At 34.8% G+C, this 19318-nt stretch overlaps 1 protein-coding gene across 8 annotated transcripts in view; it reads right to left on the bottom strand.

The window, feature by feature from the left end:
• The window catches only part of ARHGAP32 (Rho GTPase activating protein 32), a 369190-nt gene that overhangs the window by 144684 nt on the left and 205188 nt on the right, over positions 1–19318 (bottom strand). For all 8 annotated transcript variants that reach the window (XM_074303813.1, XM_074303810.1, XM_074303812.1 and 5 more), the window contains 2 exons: positions 1801–1938; positions 359–451 (listed from right to left, as the gene is read on the bottom strand). In XM_074303813.1, coding sequence (XP_074159914.1) covers positions 359–451; positions 1801–1938 — 231 coding nt within the window. The remainder of the gene's footprint in view (positions 1–358; positions 452–1800; positions 1939–19318) is intronic.

Raw genomic sequence — 19318 nt, 5'->3', positions numbered from 1 at the left:
TAGTATTAGTGGCACATATTAGAAATACAAAAATAGTTAGACTTCAAAAAATATGTTACAATATGTTCTGTGTGGTGATAATGTTCTATGTAGTACATTCTATGTGTGATGAAGAATAGGAAAAATGACCAAAGTTGTAAAATTCTATACAAAAAAATTATTCTAGGAAGACATTGCAAATAAACACAAACCATCTCTTTGAATCAAAATAAAATATTGAGAAAATTTTTTATTTCTCCTGAAATTAATTTTCAACAATAACTATTACTTTTAAAAAATATTTGACTTAACTAGTTAAAAATTATTGAATTACAAATGAAAAAAAATTCAAGTGAAGAGAATATAGTTAAACAATTACCTCCATCCAGGTAAGAGCAGGTCCACAATTGATTTTGTTCCCTGCAATGGCTGAAAGGCGTGATAAGTAAGCCACAAGCATCTGAGTGACCAACTATTGGGGGGAAAAAAAAGAAGCAGAATAAATTTGACACAAATTTCTCTCCTAAATGGTACAATAATTGGAAATATACAGCTTTAGAATCAGGAATTTATAGGCATTCCAATATTCAAATGAGAGCAAGCACAGCATAAGCAACATCTAAGACTATTTCAGTGTTTCAAAGAATGTACTTCATCACTTAGAACTGGGAGCTAGATTTTTGGTGAAGAGCCTCTTTAAACATAAGTGAGGTGATTCTTTGATCACCAATGTAAATTTCTACATCAAGTCCACATTTTGAACCCATTTAGTTCAGCAAGATCTATCTGAAATTCTTAGATGCTCTTTCAGAAGTCCACACCAACAGGAATGGAAGAGTAATATGAATAACATTTTCATATTATATATAAAGCATATTACTGAATGCTATATGAAAGTACTTTATTTGATCAGTATCTCACTTCCATGAACTATTGCTTTAGGTGCTGTTTACCAATATGTCACACTTGTATCACATATGAAATCTTCATTCAGGCTACTTAAGAATGATATCATAATATAGCCTATGATTATATAGCAGATTATTTTCATTTCTGTTCTTACATTTAAAATACTGATATGTAGCAAACTGTGAAGGCAAGAATGACATAGACAAAGAAACAGCTAGACAGTTTAAGAATTAGCTTAAAAAAAAAAAAAAAAAAAGGCCACAACCAAACAAATAAATAATAATAAATAATGCACAGTTCATTAAATGGTTTTAAAAAAACCAAAGCAAGCACACAGGTAAAAATCCAAATAGCAATGTTCTTGTGTTCTTGGCTGTAAGGGGAAAGAATATCACAGTATCATCTCTATTAACTCCAAATTTCAAAGACTGAATATATAAACTGAGTAAGAATCATGATTCTTAATTTTTGAAAAATTGAGAAATTTTGAAAAATTATCTTATTTATGCCTTATTTATATATTGCATTCACTTGCAACTTCCATCTCTCCCTTCCCTCCTCTGACAATACACTTTGTACCAAAAATTCAAAAGAAATAATAAAAAAAGCAGTACAGCAAAAAAGACAAAAAAATATACCAACAATAAATAATGACACTTCCATACCTGGAGACCTATCCGTCCCCCCCATGTATACACTTCAGTAATGAAAGAAGAGAGACCAATGAAACATTTTACTTTAAGTTCATTTTAATACTGAAAGCTGATTTTTCACTTGATTTTCAATAATAAAATAGTTAAATGATGTCCAAGATACAAATGAAAGGTCAAAGGACAACTAATGTTTAAAAATAGGCCAAGAAGCTGGAACATTTAAAAAAAAAATTACTTCCTGGAAATACTGACTGCTTACCTCTGTACTATCCTTCAAAGTATCAGAACGGGGAAGTTCAGAGAGCTGAGAAAAGCGTCTGTCATAAATACACAGATGGAGATGTTTATCAAGTACTCGGAAATCTTCATAACTTCGCTTCACAATCCAGCTTTTACCCTGCAGGCAGAATGAAAAGGACATTGTAATTAAGCTCTATTGGAAATTTCCTATAATTTAGAGTTCATGCTTCAAGTCCACAAGTTACACATAAAAGAAGTTCCAAATAAGGCTGTTCCGTTAGGTCTAATAACTTGAACTAGAATGACACAGATAAACCTGTATTAAATTAAACTATAATAATCTGGTTAAAGTGATATTCTGCCATACAGAGCTTGGCAATATTATGCCATGCAAATCAAACAGAATTCAAACTGGTCTGAGTACTAATCTACTTGCTCAACTAATTTTTATTTAAATGTTGATTCTTTTCTTTGAGACACATACCAACTACTTCTCCTTCCTTACAAGAATTGACCCTGGTTATCTTTCCTTCCCCATTTCTATGCCAGAATAAACAGAACAAAAAGCTAAAATCTTGCCATACACTATTGAAATGTTAATTGTTACCTTATCCTGTTGAAAATACAGAGTCTATAAGAATTTGTTGATCAGGGAATGACAAATATTAAATATTTAAATATTATTTAATGTAAGTATGAGTTTGAATGGAGGATATGTTGGAACAATGACAATTCTATAAGTTTAAAAAACAACAATCTTATGAAGCAGAATAAATTATGAGGTTCCTACAAAGTGCCCTAATGATTCTATCAAACACAAAGTTAAAACATCAAGTTCCGGGAAAATAAAGTAAAAGAAAGTACTAAATCATAAATCATGGACAAACAAATCAGGAAAACAGAGGGTAATTTGAAATATGGGATATTTTAAGATATTCAGTATGAAATGTTCAAAGTCCTTTGGCTCAAGTAACTAATGATCTCTTAATTACCAAATATTTTCTCAAACCTCATTTTCCAAGACCGCTCTTCTCGGATACTCCTTTCTATCCTGGTTCTCCTCCTACTTGTCTGACTGCTCCTCTGTTTCTTCTGCGAGATCTTCATCCAAGCTCATGCCCATACTCTGGATATACCTTACAACTCTCTTCTCTTCTCCCTCTCTACTGTTTAACTGGGTGTTCTTTTTGGCTCCTATGGATTCAATTTTCTATGCAGATCTACTAGCTGTAACCTTTTCAAACCTCCACTTCTACAGCTCCAACTGTCTATTAGACATCTTAAACTTACTATACCCCAAACTGACCTAATTGCCCCCCAATATTTCCCTCTTCAAACTTCCCTACTGTGGCAAAGACTGCCACCACTTTTGTAGTCCCCCAGGCTCATAACTTAGGGTTCTTCCTCAACTCTTCCTTATGTCTCCCTTCCCCTTCCCCTTCTCCACAGAGTGAATATGTTCTCTTCTCTGACATGGTCACTACTCCAGCACATGCCCAGACTACTGCAAAATCATTCCTGCTGGTGTCCCTGCCTCAATCATAGCCTTCATTCAGCTGTCAAAGTGATGCTTATATTAAATGATATTTAAATATGTAATGTATGTCATTCCTTGATTAACAAATTCTCAGGATTTTGTATTTTCTCCAGGATTAAAAATGAAATCTTCTGAGGGCAGGATTCTGGAAGATGGAAGAGTAGGGCAGAAAATTCCAAGCTCTCTAGATTTCCCTCACCAACAAAACAAAATTGTATCTCAGGGTGAATTTAGACCAGTGAAAAACAAGTAAGGAGTCTTCCTGGGAGAACCTAAGAAGACCAGAAGAAAGGGCCCAGGATGAATCTATGTGAAGTGCCAACACCTCTGGGCTACCTCCATAGACATACCAAGTGGGGAGCCCTGGGACAAGCTTTCACCTCCCGCACTGCAGGCAGAGTTGGGGGTCTGAGTCTGGGAAGACTGGGGAAACGTTGGCTGATTAAGAACACCAGGCACAGCTGTACTACAGACAACAAGGGCCTTGGCAAGAAGGAGCCAGCACCCCCTGAGTGCATAAGCAGTGGGGGACAGGGACGCAACTAGCTATGGGCACTTGCACACAGTTGTTTGGAGTTCCAGGTCAGAGGGGAGAGCTAAAGGGAAGCTAAAAGCACCTATCCTCCTCCCCATGACTAGAGATGCTTACACTAATACTGATCACTAAAAAAAAATAATGGATGTGCAAAGAAAGACCTCAACCATAGAAATTTATTATGGGAACACATAGATCTTTCCGTACTTATCTGTACTCATCACATACATCATTTCTTACAGTGTTTATTCCATTACAATCATACACCACAATTTGTGTGGTATTTGTTCTCAAATTGATGGACATCAATAGTAAGAGATATTTATTAATTGTTTATACATTTAGATACTAAGCCCTTACCAGAAAGATGTGATACACAGATTCTCTTCCGCCCCCCCCAGTTGATCACTTCCTTTCTTATCTTAGATACATAAAACTTGTCTGTGCAGAAATTTCTCAGTTGCAAGTAACTAAAGTTATATATTGTATTTTTTGTAATTGGCCTATCTTTTGTTTCATTAAGAATACATACCCTACTTATAATTGTTAGGAGCATTCTCTTCTAAGTTTTGTATAATATGATCTTTAATGATAATATTCATTTAAAATGAACTATGGAATGTGGTGTTAGGTGTGTTGGATTTCCAGACTACTTTCCAGTTTTCCCAGTAGTTTTTAATCAAATAAGGAGTTTTCATACATAATTTCTTTTTCCCTCTAGCAAAGACTAGACTATTGAGTTCTATTGTTTCTGATCCTCCCCTGTCTAGTCTATTGCATTGACCTATTTTTTAACCAATACCAGCTGGTTTTGATGATTGCTACTTTTTATCATTTCCCTTGACATTCTGAATCTTTTATCTTTTCAAATAAATACTATTATTTAGCAACTCCTGTAAAGCACCCCCTTAATGATTAAGCATTAAAAGTGTGAATTAATTTTGGCAATATTATTATTTTTTATTACATTAATATGAATATCAAATATTCCTTCAGCTATCTAAATTATTTAACTAAGAGTTTTGCAATTGAAACTTTTTTCCCTTCCCATTCTTGATTTAAAAATAGATAGATAGATAGATAATGTGTGTGTGTGTGTGTGTGTGTACACACATACATACATACTCCCTGTCTATAAGGTCTCCTATTCTTCTAAGTGATAGCTATCCACAGGAATGCCGATTCCTCGTCAGGAAAATAATGGTCTTTGTAAGAATCAAGTATATTCACATTGTACACATTTTAAGGTCTTTCGTTTCCCTTTATAGAATCTTTTGTTTTCCATAAAAGCATTCATCACAGGCAGCCCCCTAGTAAATGGTATTTCTATGCCTCAGCCTTTCTCTTTGCCTCCCTCCTCAATCATTTTCCTAAAGGCTCTTATTTGAGAAACTTCAGGTGTTGATTTTCTTTCATTGTGAGTTTTTAACTTGATTAGGTTATATCATATACTTCTATTTTCTTAACTCTGTTTTTGTGCCCTTCCATTCTATAAGTTAGTTCTGCCACAAAAATTTGTTCACATGTAAGCAAGGTATTGTAAGGATTATTCCATGTTATATGGCTGTTTTTTTTCCTATTGATTCTTTATGACATGCTTTGTAAAGCAAATAATTTCTTCAGGTCAGTTTTTCTTTGTAGGGAAGTTTTAAGCAATCATTTTTATTAAATGTGAACATTTTAATTTCAAGTGAATTTTTTTTAATTACAGCTTTTTATTTACAAGATATATATATGAGTATTTTTCAGCATTGACAATTTTGTTTCAATTTTTTCCCTCCTTCCCCCAGCTCCATCCCTCAGATGGGAGGCAGACCAATACATGTTAAATATGTTAAAGTATATGTTAAAAACAATATATGTATACATATCCATAGTTGTTTTGCTGTACAAAAAGAAATCAGACTTTGAAATAAATGTACAATTAGCCTATGAAGGAAATCCAAAATGCAGGCAGACAAAAACAGAGGGATTGGAAATGCTATGCAGTGATTCACACTCATTTCCCAGAGTTCTTTCGCTGGGTATAGCTGATTATCTTCATTATTGAACAAATGGAAATGATTTCGTTCATCTCATTGTTGAAAAGAGCCACGTCCATCAGAATTGATCGTCATATAACTACTGTTGTTGGCGTATATAATGATCTCCTGGTTCTGCTCATTTCACTCACTATCAATTCATGTAACTCTCTCCAGGCCTTTCTGAAATCATCCTGCTGGTCATTTCTTACAGAACAATAATATTCTATAACATTTATATACCATAACTCATTCAGCCATTCTCCAACTGATGGGCATCCACTCAATTTCAAGTTTCTGGCCACCACAAAAAGGGCTGCCACAAACATTTTTGCACATACAGGTCCCTTTCCCTTCTTTAATATCTCTTTGATTGATCAAAAGACATAAACAGTTTGATAACTTTTTCAGCATTTGGCTGGATGTATTCACAATTCCATCAACAATGTCCCAGTTTTCCCACATCCCCTCTAACATTCAGCATTATCTTTTCCTGGCATCCTAGCCAATTTGATAGGTGTATAGTGGTATCTAAGAGTTGTCTTCATTTGCATTTCTCTGATTAATAATCACTTGGAGCATCTTTTATATATATAGTTTTTATTTACCAGATATATACCTCGATAATTTTACAGCCCTGACAATTGCCAAACCTTTTGTTCTAATTTTCCAGTTTCTGGCCACTACAAAAAGGGCTGCCACAAACATTCTTGCACATACAGGTCCCTTTCCCTTCTTTAAGATCTCTTTGGAATATAAGCCCAGTAGTAACACTGCTGGGTCAAAGGTTATGTACAGTTTGATAACATAGTTCCAAATTGCTCTTGGAGCATCTTTTCACATGGCCAGAAACAGTTTCAATTTCTTTGTCTGAAAACTGTTCATATCTTTTGACCATTTATCAACTAGAGAATGGTTTGATTTCTTAAATTAAACTCAATTCTCTATATATTTTATAAATGAGGCCTTTATTAGAATCTTTGATTGTAAAAATGTTTTCCCAGTTTATTGTTTCCCTTCTAATCTTGTCTGCATTAGTTTTGTTTCTACAAAAGCTTTTCAATTTGATATAACCAAAATTTTCTATTTTGTGATCAATAATGATTTCAAGTACTTCTTTGTTCACAAATTCCTTTCTCCTCCACAGGCCTGAGAGGTAAACTATCCTATATTCTTCTAAGTTATTGATAATCTCATTCTTTATGCCTAGATCATGAAGCCATTTTGACCTTATTTTGGTGTTCCATGTTAAGTGTGGGTTAATGCCTAGTTTCTGCCATGTTAATTTCCAATTTTCCCAGCCGTTTTTGTCAAACAGTGAATTCTTGTCCCAAAAGCTGTGGTCTTTGAGTTTGTCAAATACTAGATTATTAAAGTTATTGACTATTTTGTCCTTTGAACCTAACCTATTCCACTGATCAACTAGTCGATGCTTCAGCAAATACCAAATGGTTTTGGTAACTGCTGCTTTATAATATAGTTTTAGATCTGGTACAGCTAGACCACCTTCATTTAATTTTTTTTTTTTTTTAGTTCTCTTAAAAGTCTTGATCTTTTGTTCTTCCAGATGAATTTTGTTGTTATTTTTTATAGGTCATTAAAAAGTTTTTTTTTTTGGAAGTCTGATTGGTATAGTACTAAATAAATAGATTAGCTTAGATAGTATTGTCATCTTTATTATATTTACTCAACCTATCCAAGAGCACTTAATATTTTTCCAATTTGTTAGATCTGACTTTATTTGTGTTTTGTAGTATTGCTCATAAAATTCCTGACTTTCCCTTGGCAGATAGATTCTCAAATATTTTATACTATCAGCAGTTATATTAAATGGAATTTTCTCTTTCTAACTCTAGCTATTGGATATTGTTAGTGATATATAAAAATGCTGATGACTTATGTGGATTTATTTTGTATCCTGCAACTTTACTAAAGATGTGGATTATTTCTAATAGTTTTTTAGTAGAATCTCTGGGGTTCTCTAAGTATAGCATCATACCATCCTGAAAAGAGTGATAATTTGGTTTCCTCATAACCTACTCTAATGGCTTTAATCTCTCTCTCAACTCTCATTGCCAAAGCAAGCATTTCTAATACAATATTGAATAGTAATGGTGATAGTGGGCAACCTTGTTTCACTCCTGATCTTATTGGGAATGATTCCAATTTATCCCCATTACATATGATGCTTACTGATGGTTTTAAATAGATGCTACTGATTATTTTAAGGAAAAGTCCATTTATTCCTATACTCTCAATTCCTATTTTTAATAGGCATGGATGTTGGATTTTATCAAATGCTTTTTCTGCATCTATTGAGATGATCATATGCTTTTTGTTAATTTGGTTATTGATATAGTCAATTATGCTGAAATTTTTCCAAATATTGAATCAACCTTGCATTCATGGTATAAATCCTACTTGGTCATGGTGTATTATCCTGGGGATGATTTTCTGTAATATTTTTGCTAATATTTTACTTAAGATTTTTGCATCAATATTCATTAGGGAGATTGGTCTATAATCTTTCTCTGTTTTCAATCTACCTGGTTTAGGTGTCAGTACCATGTCTGTGTCATAAAAGTAATTTGGTAGGAATCCTTCATTACCTATTTTTTTCAAATAGTTTATATAATATTGGAGTTAATTATGCTTTCAATGTTTGGTAGAATTCACATATAAATCCTGGTCCTGGGAATTTTTTCTTAGGGAATTGATTAATAGTTTGTTCTACTTCTTTTTCTAAAATGGGACTATTTAAGCAATTTACTTCCTCTTCTATTAATCTATATAACAATATAAGCCTATATTTTTTAAGGTAGTCATCCATTTCACTTAGGTTATCAAATTTATTGGCATAAAGTTGAGCAAAGTAACTCTTAATTATTGCTCTAATTTCCTGTTCATTGGTGGAAAGTTCTCCATTTTCATTTTTAAGTCTAACAATTTGATTTTCCTCTTTCCTTTTTCTGATCAGAGTTACCAAATGTTTATCTATTTTACTGGTTTTTTTTTTTTTATAAAACCAACTCTTAGTTTTATTTATTAATTCAATAGGTTTTTTTTAACTTTCAATTTTATCAATTTCTCCTTTTAATTTTAGAATTTCAAGTTTAGTACTTGATAGGGGGTTTTTAATTTGGTCTTTTTCTAGCTTTTTAAGTTGCAAGCCCAATTCATTGATCTTTTCTTTCTCTATTTTATTCAAGTAACCCTCTAAAGATATAGATTCCCCTTATTACTGCTTTGGCTACATCCCACAAATTTTGATATGTTGTCTCATTGGTGTCATTCTCTTGGGTGAAATTATTAATTGTGTCTATGATTAGCTGTTTTACCCAATCATTCTTTAGGATGAGATTATTTAATTTCCAATTACTTTTTGGTCTATTTACCCCTAGCTTTTTGTTGAATGTATTTTTATTACATCATGATCTGAAAAGAATGCATTTACTATTAAAGCCTTCCTGCATTTAATTTTGAGGTCTTTATGTCCTACTATATGGTAAATTTTTGTATAGGTCCCATGCACTGCTGAGAAGAAAGTATACTCCTTTCTGTCTCCATTCAGTTTTTTCGAATGATCTATCATACCTAACTTTTCTAATATTCTATTTACCTCTTTAACTTTTTTCTTATTTTGTTCTGTGGTTTGATTTATCTAATTCTGAGAGTACAAGATTGAGATCTCCCACTATTATAGTTTTGCTGTCTATTTCTTCTTGCAACTCTCTTAACTTCTCCTTTAGGAAGTTAGATGCTATAATATGTTTAGTATTGATATTGCTTCATTGTCTATGCTACTCTTTAACAAGATATAGTTTCCGTCCTTATCTCTTTTAATTAGATCATTTTTTGGTTCTGCTTGATCTGAGATGAGGATGGCTAGCCCTGGTTTTTTTACTTCACCTGAAGCATAATAGATTCTGCTCCAGCCTTTTATCTTTACTCTGTATATATCTCTCTACTTTAAATGTGTTTCCTGTAAACAACATAGTGTAGGGTTCTGGCTTTTGATCCAGTCTGCTATCTGCCTCCACTTTATAGGAGAGTTTATCCCATTCACATTTATGATTAAAATTACTAATCCTCTATTTCCTGCCATCTTATTATCCTCAGATTATGCTTTTCTTTTTCTTACCTCCTTACCCCATCTTCCCAGTATTAAACTTATGGGCACCACTTGCCTCACACATCTCTCCCTCTTTAGAATCCCTCCCACCCTGTTTGAATCATTTCCCCTTTATTATACCTTTCCCTTATTACTCTTTTCCTTTTCCCTTTTCCTCTCTCACTTTTTAGTGAGGTGAGAGATGTTTCTCTATAAACCAAATATGTCAATTATTTTCTCTTTGAGCCAAATCTAATGAGAATAAGAGTCACACAATGCTCATCCCCCTCCCTAAATTCCCTTAGATATGATAGGTTTCCTTTGCCTATTCATGAGATGTAGTTTCCCTCTTTTTATCTCTTCTTTTCCCGTTTTCTGATACTATCCCCTTTCCATTTCTACTTCCTTTTTTTATGTTTTATCAGTAAAATCAACTTATACATGTACTTTTTTATGTATATCCATAAGAGAAATACAGTTCCCAAGAGTTCTTTTTATCTTTTTCTGCTTCTCTTGAATCTTATAGTTAGAAGTCAAATTTCTTGTTTAGCTCTAGTTTTTTCATTAGAAACAAATGGAATTCACCTGTTTCATTAAATGTCCATCTTCTTTCTTGCTCAGCTGAGCTGAATAGTTTATTCTTGTGTGTAGCCTTTATTTCTGCCTTCCTGCCTACTCTGGCCTCCTCCCGCCAAGCAGCACAAACCTTTTCTGGTGATCTTCCAGATTATTTTAGGCTGGTAATTTGTTGTACTCCCAATATTCGTGGATTTTACCAGTCAAGCACTATTTCTGAGGCTGAATTTGGTAATTAGTAGTGAGGGCATAAGAGGAGCTTAGAATGATGTGTGTGTGTGTTCTCCTCCATCTTGGCTCTGCTCCCCCCCCCCAATCCTTTTTTTGCTTTGAAAACTGTTCTTCTCTTCCCTTCTGCAGTTACTGGTGGATAAAGAATACTCTTGTGCCATTCAATTTTCTTTTATACCTAAAAGTCTGTCTTTTGGTAATTGCAGAATTTACTGCTTATCAGTAAAATATTTATTTGAATTTAACAACATTTGTGTAATGGAATTTTCAGTAGTTTTCCCCCCTTCCTGGAAGCAATGTGTCAATTCTTTCTACAGGAAAGGAAAACAAGCATTTATTAAGTATCTACTATGTGCCCCACACTGTTAAGTGCTTACAAATATCTTACTGACGCAAAGTAGCATTCTGTTTTCAGTATTCAGAAGTTCCATGCAGTTTCTTGTATTATTATTTCATTATAGTTTAGAGTTTTTTATTTAGGTTCTGTTCATTCTGGAATTCTCTAATCCTTAACTTCTATAAGCTTTATTATATCAACTTTAGTTTGTAGGGCAATGAATTTCTTTTAATGTTATTGTTTTTTTATTCTTGTCTTCCAGATTCTCTTATAGTTCTATATTTGCATTTCTAATGACATTTTCTATATTTTGTTTCTTCGATTAGACCTAGCACCATGGATTCATTCACATTTTTCTATTCTGCCAATTATCTCTGTTGGGTAGGCCATAAATTCTACTTTTGTAACCTTACTGTATTTCATACTATCTGGGCACATCTTACTGTGATTCCATACTCTCATGGGAATGTACAGAGTCTTCTACTCCATTAGATATTGCTTCATTTTTCATTTGTCTTTTATTATTTATTATTTTTCTTGATTTGGAAGCAACATATCTTTCTGCTCTCTAAAATGCAATATTCTCTTGTTGGGGTTTCCTTGGGGTTTCTGGAGGCAGCCTTTGTTTCATTCAGTGCCTCTGCTTTAACAATATGCAATTCATGCTTTGCACCAGCCCCTAAACTCACAGTCCTCAAAGACAACTAGTGCTTATTTTCACCATTATCTACTTTAAAATGATAATCTTTATCAGCCTTTAGTTCACAACCAAAGAGGAAATTCTGAGGCCAGAGGATGATATGTATGGTGATTCCAATGTTGTTTTTTTCCCCATCTTATAATCTTCTATCACTTTCTGAATCTTTCTCCTTTAATGGATCATTTCCCATAGAAAAGAGTTGTGGTCCTACAAGAAGAAGTCATTTCAGCCTACTTCCACCCTGGGTAATTCACAGTTTACAATCCTTTGTCAGCACCAAGAGACTTCTAGGGCTCCATGGGATTAAAAAAAAAAAAGGGCTGGATGCTGAATTCTCTCTCTCAAATTTAGAATCATTCTGTACATCCACACACATGTCCTGTCCCTTTCCTTAGTTGGCTGACTAAGCTCTACTGCAACACAGAGTGCTGCCACATTGCTATCCCTGATCAATAACACTTCTGCCTTTTGATTTTCCACCAACAGAAGGAAAGGTAAAGACAAAGTTGAGTTTTGTTGCAAGCTTTTGAATTGACTTATGCACTATCTACTACCAGAAAATGATGGATGGTGGGGAATAGTGCACTTACTGAATATTAGAAATTAGCTTTCTTTAATATTCATTTACTTGTTATCTCATTAAGATAGCTGGTATTCTTCCCTGTGAAAATACTTAAATGGCTTTATCCCTTAGGAATAATTCTTATTTTTGTTTCAGAATTTATTTCCTGCTTATTTTTCAGAGGTCATGAGGAATAGAGAATCTTCCACCATTTGGTCACATGACCCAGAAATAGCATTTATCATGAAATTAATTTTTTTTATAAATCCTCAATTTTTCATAATGATCAAGCTAGCACTCCTTTATGAAAGTCATCTACTTCTTCATAATGTTTAACTTCTCAAACTTTCTACATATCAACAATAGAGCTATTTTGAACAGATGTGTAAAATAAAATATATAAAAGATTAGGATTATATGGGTAAGATTGGTTTACAATAATTTTATACACACAAAAATTCATTTAAATTATTCCTTTAATTTCATCTATTATTGTTTAGATTTTATTTTTATAACTATAGGGTTCTATTATTCAGTTCATATACACCTAGGAATCAACTTTTGAGTTAAGTATTAGCAAAAAGGTAAAGGGATGAGCAAGCTTCCAATATGTTCCTTTAATGCTATAAAACCATTCTAGGAAAAAAAAGTTTTATTAAAAAAACCCTACCAAAACACCTCTATTTATCTCTATTCCCATTTTTATTCTGCTAGATCCATGGTTCTTTAGCACAAATTCACTGAATATCAATATTATCTTTGGATCCCTCATTTCTATTTCTGTTCAGATTGCCAGTTATTGATTCATTAAGTTTTCAGCTTCCTTTGAAATTTATTTAAAAGTTAGACAATTCATCTTCTCATCTAATAATATGTTCAATATTTCTACTTAAGAATGCACAGACTTATAGCCAATCCTAGTCTCTACTCTGTATTTTAGTATCACATCACTAACTGCTTTTTAGACATTTCAATTTGAATGTAGTACTGGCATTTCCAAGTTAACATATTAAAACAGTACTCATTTTATCTTTCCCCTTTAACCCATCCCTCTACTACACTGCCCTGTTTTTATGGAGAACACAATGTTCCTCCAAAATTCAAGCTTTGTAATTTGTAATTTGAAGACGTTATCTTCAATTTCTCACTCTCCCTAATTCATATAACTAATCAGTTCCCAAATCTTGCCATTTATACCTTCACAGATGATACTATGTTCAAGACATTGTTCAAAGTCTTGTAAAGGATAGATTGAAAAAGAAAGGGCCTATATTCTTAAGGAACTTATATTCTAGTAGGGGATAAATATAAAAAGGTGAGAGAAAACATTAGAGTAGATAGGGCCTATACCATGACTTAGAATCAGGAAAACAAAGGTTCAAATCCTGTCTCAGATGCAGTATGAGCAATATGCCCTTTGGCAATTCACTTATCCTTTCTAGGCCTCTGTTCCCTTTGCACCAAATTTGGAAATTAGACTCAATAACCCCTAAAGCTTCTTGAACCCCTAAATCAATATTTCTTTATAGCAGAAAGAGAACAAGACTATTTCTCACTATCAGCCAGTGTTTTGTCATCAAACTATGGTCAAAAAGAACAAGATTAATCCCTCTTCCATATGACAGTACTTCAAATTCTTGAACGATTATCATGTCATACCCAAATCCTCTCTTTTCTAGGCTACACATTCTCAGTTCTTTTAACCAATTCACATATAACTTGAGCCCAAAGACCTTCATCATCTTGATCTTCTGAGACACACTTAAGCATATCCATTTACTCCTTTAATTGTGCTACCTTGAATAGACCACAATGCTTCAGATAAGAGATGAGGAAGGTATAATGTGATGCATTTATCACACCAACTTGTTTCCAAAATCTATACCTCTATCGATATAGCCCTAAAGATAATTTAGCTGTTTCTCTAATAACACACAATTTTAGTGAAAATATATATATATGTCACTTATCTTATTTTCCACCTTAGTATTTTAATTTTCCCGGAATAAATTCATCTCTTGAACACTTTCCCTCATAGTCAACCAAACACTGTTCTTTCCTCAATTGAAACAGTCTATAAAATCATTTTTCAATTACAAAACATTTCCTGAAACTCTTATAATTATAGTACTACTCTGAAATGCATGCCTTTCTCTCTGGTAGTTCTGTCCCCAATGAATTGAACAAACAACTTAATACTAAAGGAGAAAGGAGAAAATAGGCCAAAGTGATACAGGCATTTATTTCTTTTGAACTGGTCACCTATGGAAATGAAAATTTTAATGTTTTAACCAACCAATCAATTAATTTATTAAGACTTACCATATAATAGCTATTATGTTATTTGCTAAGGGAAAAAAGGGGGAAAAAGATAAATGCTCTCAAAGAACTTACATTCGAATGGGTCACATAATGCCTGCATATAAATATATTTTTGATACATAAAAATTAATTACAAGGAAATCTCAAAAATGACATCAGTAGTCGCTGATGGATAGGGGAAGGTTTGCTGGAGAAGGCAGCATTTAAACTGAGACTTAGAGGAGACTTAAACAGAGACTGTAGTGATGAGCACAGAGTAGACAGGTGAAAGGCACAAAGAGAAGCAACAGAGAAGCAACAAGAGACTGCCATGGCTGAACAACAGAGGGAGCAAATAAACAAGAAAGCTGAAAAGATGCTAGAGGGCCAGGGAGAAAGGATGTTAAAATACCAGAGAGTGATTTTTATTTGTTTAAAAGGCAAGAAGAGGCCAGGGGAGATTAGGGCAAAGATGTCAAACTTTAAGAAAATCACTTTAGCATGCTTTGATTGAGGCAGGAAGACATTGGAAAGCTACTATTCAGCTGCAGACAAGGACTTGAGCTAGGATGGTAGCTATTGAGTATATTCTACCTATTACTTTTCAAACACACAACCTTTTACCTCCTTTTTGTACCGACTGTCCCTCATGTCTGGAAGGCCACCATGTCTCTCCTCTACCTCTTATAATTACTGGTTCCCTTCAAGACTGATCTCAGGGCCCCTTTTGTTTTCATTGTGTATGTTTGGTGCATTCGTGTGTGAAGCAGTGTGCCATGACTTCCAGAGAGCTGGCATTCAAGAAAAGCTGGCTTTTACAGAGGAACATAATGGAAGCCAAGGGAAGCCATTCAGTGCCACCCTTGCATACGGACACCCAGAGAGATGAAGTACTAGCAGAAATTTGAGAAGGGCCCCTCTATCTCTAAAGCTCTTCCCCCTGTACCATGATTCCTTTAAGAGATGGGGGAAAATAGCCAATTCAGACAAGGGTTGGGGGCTCTGGATGAGGAGGAGTATTAAGGCCAGTTGGGCCTTACAATATGTAAAAAGGCAAATTATATAATAAAGCTGAAAAGAATTAGTTGTCTTTCCTCAAAACCCATCCCACCTAAACTTCCCACATATTGTCAAGACAACCACCATTCTTCCTGTCTTCCCTGACTCCTTGCTTTCATTCACCCCACACAGCCAATCATTTGCTAACTCTTATTGTTTTCATCTCCACAGTGTCTCCTACATATGTCTCCTTTCCACTCACACAGACATCATTCTGAATCAGGCACTCATAACCTCTCACTTATTGCATTAAGCTCCAATTTTGTGTTTCTGCCTCAGGTCTCTCCCCATTGCAATGTTCCTTTCATACAGCAACCACAGTAATTTTCCTCAAGTGCAGGTTTAACAATGTGACCATGTCATCCTATTGTTCAATAAGGTCCAGTGATTTTCTATCACCTTTTAAATATCAAACTGACATCATTCCTCTGTTGCACTCTAAAGGCCAATCATCTCTGCCTACTTATTCCATAGCACATTACTCTATCTCCTCTCTTCAATGATTTTTCCTCTAGTTTTTACAATGTTCTTTCTTTACATCTCTACCACTTAGAAGCCCTGCTTTCCTGCAAGATTCAGCTCAAATACCATCTAATTTTGCAGTAAGCCTTTCCTGGTTTCCCTTGGTTATTTAGTGTCTTCCCATTGAAATTACCTTACGTCTGCTTCATTTGGTTCTTGTATATATTTTCTCTTCCATTGCAATATAAGTTACTTAAGTACAGTTTGTTTTACTTCTATTTTTATATTCATAATACTTTGCACAACATAGTTGCTTAATAAATACTTTTTCAGTGTTATACTTAAGAAACATTCCCTTCTAAAATGTCTAAGAAGCAGTTGGTGATGGGAGGATGGAAAGTTATATTATAAATAAAAATTAGGTATATAGATCTGGAAATCTTCTGAGTATAGATGATGATATATGAATCCAAGGGAGAAAATGATTTCACCAAGTAATATGGTATACAAAGAAAAGGAAACCCAAGATGGTTCATGGGCACAATGTGGATGAAAATCTAGTAAAGGAGATTAAGGAGTGGTGAGACAGGTAGAAGAAAAGTTACATGATAATTTGAATAGCAGGAACCTCAAACTCATGCTGAGTGATGGGGGTAGATTGGAAGTCTACAAGTAGCAAATGGGAGCAACATGTCCCTGGCTTCCTCATTACGATCATCACAGGGATGGCCAAGCTTGTGCCATATATGCCGGGAACTGTGCAAATCATTTTCAAAATGGTATCTGTTTTTTAATCCCCATAATCACCTTGAAGGATAGTTGTTGTTATCACTGCCATTCTGCAGGTGAAGAAAAAAGGCAAATGGAGGTTTCGTGACTTGTTCAAGGTCATAAGTTAGTAACTGAGGCCATCCTTGAACTCAGACCCTCCTGACTCCAAACCTAACTCTCTCTCCACTGTATTACTCACCAGAGGGGATAAGAAAGAGGAGCCAGAAATCAGTGAATCCCAAAAAAAAAATGGAAAAAAAGGCCGAGTTTACAATGAAAAAAAGTTTAATTATGGAGGAGGTATAAAGAAACTGGGAAGAAAAAAAAAAAAAAAAAAAAAAGAGGTGAAGTACTTGCCAGGGTCACACAGAAAGTAAATATCTGAAACACTGCCTCACCTCTGGAGCCCAGCACTCTTCTCTTCCCATAGACAACACTGGGGGAACCAAAGCAATAAAGCTGTGGGCAGAGCAGCAGAGAATAACATGGAAATGGGCGTAGCATTAGTCTTACCCTTTGTAACAGAGCTCTTTCTATTCAGCCCAGACTCTTAAAGAGCTCAGTGACAGAGAGGAGGTTCCTCTATATATAACAAAATACAGGGTGCCCTCACACTAGTCTGCTTCAAAACTCATCCAATTTAGGGTCGACACATTTTAACAAGAAAAAAAATGCTTCAGCACTTGACAGCCACTTGGCACTGGTCCCACTAGGGGGTCATCTTGATGAAGTAGGAGGAATGTAAGACTGACCAGGCAGACTACCCAATGAAGGTGGCCATGTACAGGACTGTCAGGTTGAGACCCATGATACAAAGTGGTGCATATCAGTAGCATGGTTAGGACAATGTGGCTGCAGCATATAATCTCATGGCTCCAAAAATACTGAGTGAGGCCCACGTGGAGGCCCACATGGAGGCCATGATGGAGGACCCCAGAATTATAGCAGTCCCAAGCCCCAGGTGGTGATCAGAGCCCTGGACAGCAGAAGGCATGGGACCACATCTTCCATCTCCATATCTAGCCTTCTTCCTCCCATCCAAGAAAACTTGAACTGTGTGGGGTGGGAAAGAGTACAAATATCTCTGCTCCTCTCAGAAAGTGAGTTGAGTCAATAAGGGAAAAGTCTGAATGAGCTGTCCTGGGCTGATTTGTTTCTCTAAAACTGGAAGCCCCATTTTGCCCCTTTGGGGAAACTAGGTAGAAAGGACTGGTTAGGTCACTAACTGGAAATGTATTCTTTATGGGAAAAATTCCTTCAGTACTCATAATTTTCACCACTTGTCATTTTTGTCACTCATTGTGCCTTCTGGAACCAATTAACATTCAGTATCATGGCACCCCTGTATTCAAAATATCCATTTATGTGATAGCTTAAAAAAAGTGTCCACCTCTCATTTTAGGGAAAGGTTGAACAGACTTTGAGATAAGAAAGTACGGGAAATGTTATGTTTCAAAAGAAATAGTGAGCATATATTTGAAGAAACATAGGAAGCTTTGCACTAATGCAGAGTAAAGAACATGAAGTGAAGAGAGTAATTTATACAACGATTATGGTACTACAAACACACACACACACACACACACACACACACACACACACACACACATTAAAAGGAAGTCAAATCAAATTAAAGGCATAAAACAATCTTTCAGAGATGAGATGATGAAACATTTTCCCCACCAATTGGTAAGGGATAACATATAGGGGGAAGAGAAAAAAGAAGGAAAGGAAATAAAATATTTTTAAAATACCTCCTATGTGACTACCAAACTAAAGGTCTATAGAGCCATTGTTGTATGCATGTGAAACCTGTTCAGTATATCAGTGTCAAGCGAGGAAACTGAATCACTAAAATTTGAATTGTCTTAGAAAGATTCTGAAAATCAACTGGCAGGATAAGGCACTGAACACTAAGGTCCGTTCTTAAACTAAACTACCAAGTATTCAAAAACTTTACTGCAGAGAGTGCAACTCTAATGAATTGGCCATGTAGTTCAAATACCAAATTTAGGCTTGCTTAAAAGGCTATTTTATGAAGAATTCACAAAAGGCAACTGCTCACATGGTTATCATTTTTTAAAAATACAAATAAAATAATTTTTTAAAAACCGATACAAGGGCACTCTCAAGGACTCTCTGAAGAACTCTAGAACTGATTGAGTGACATGGGAGATATTAGCACAGGACTTTCCATCATGGCATGCCCTCGTCAAAGAAGGGGTTGTGCTCTATGAGCAAAGCAGGATTGAGGTAACTCGAAAGAAATGCAAGATGAACAAATGTAAATAATACACTGCAAATATTCACAGGGCTTAGTTGTGACTGATCTCT

This window comes from Sminthopsis crassicaudata, chromosome 3 (assembly GCF_048593235.1).
Source record: "Sminthopsis crassicaudata isolate SCR6 chromosome 3, ASM4859323v1, whole genome shotgun sequence".
Lineage (NCBI taxonomy): Eukaryota > Metazoa > Chordata > Mammalia > Dasyuromorphia > Dasyuridae > Sminthopsis > Sminthopsis crassicaudata.
The sequence above is the reverse complement of the archived record's forward strand: the minus strand, read 5'-3'. Positions and strand labels throughout refer to the sequence as shown.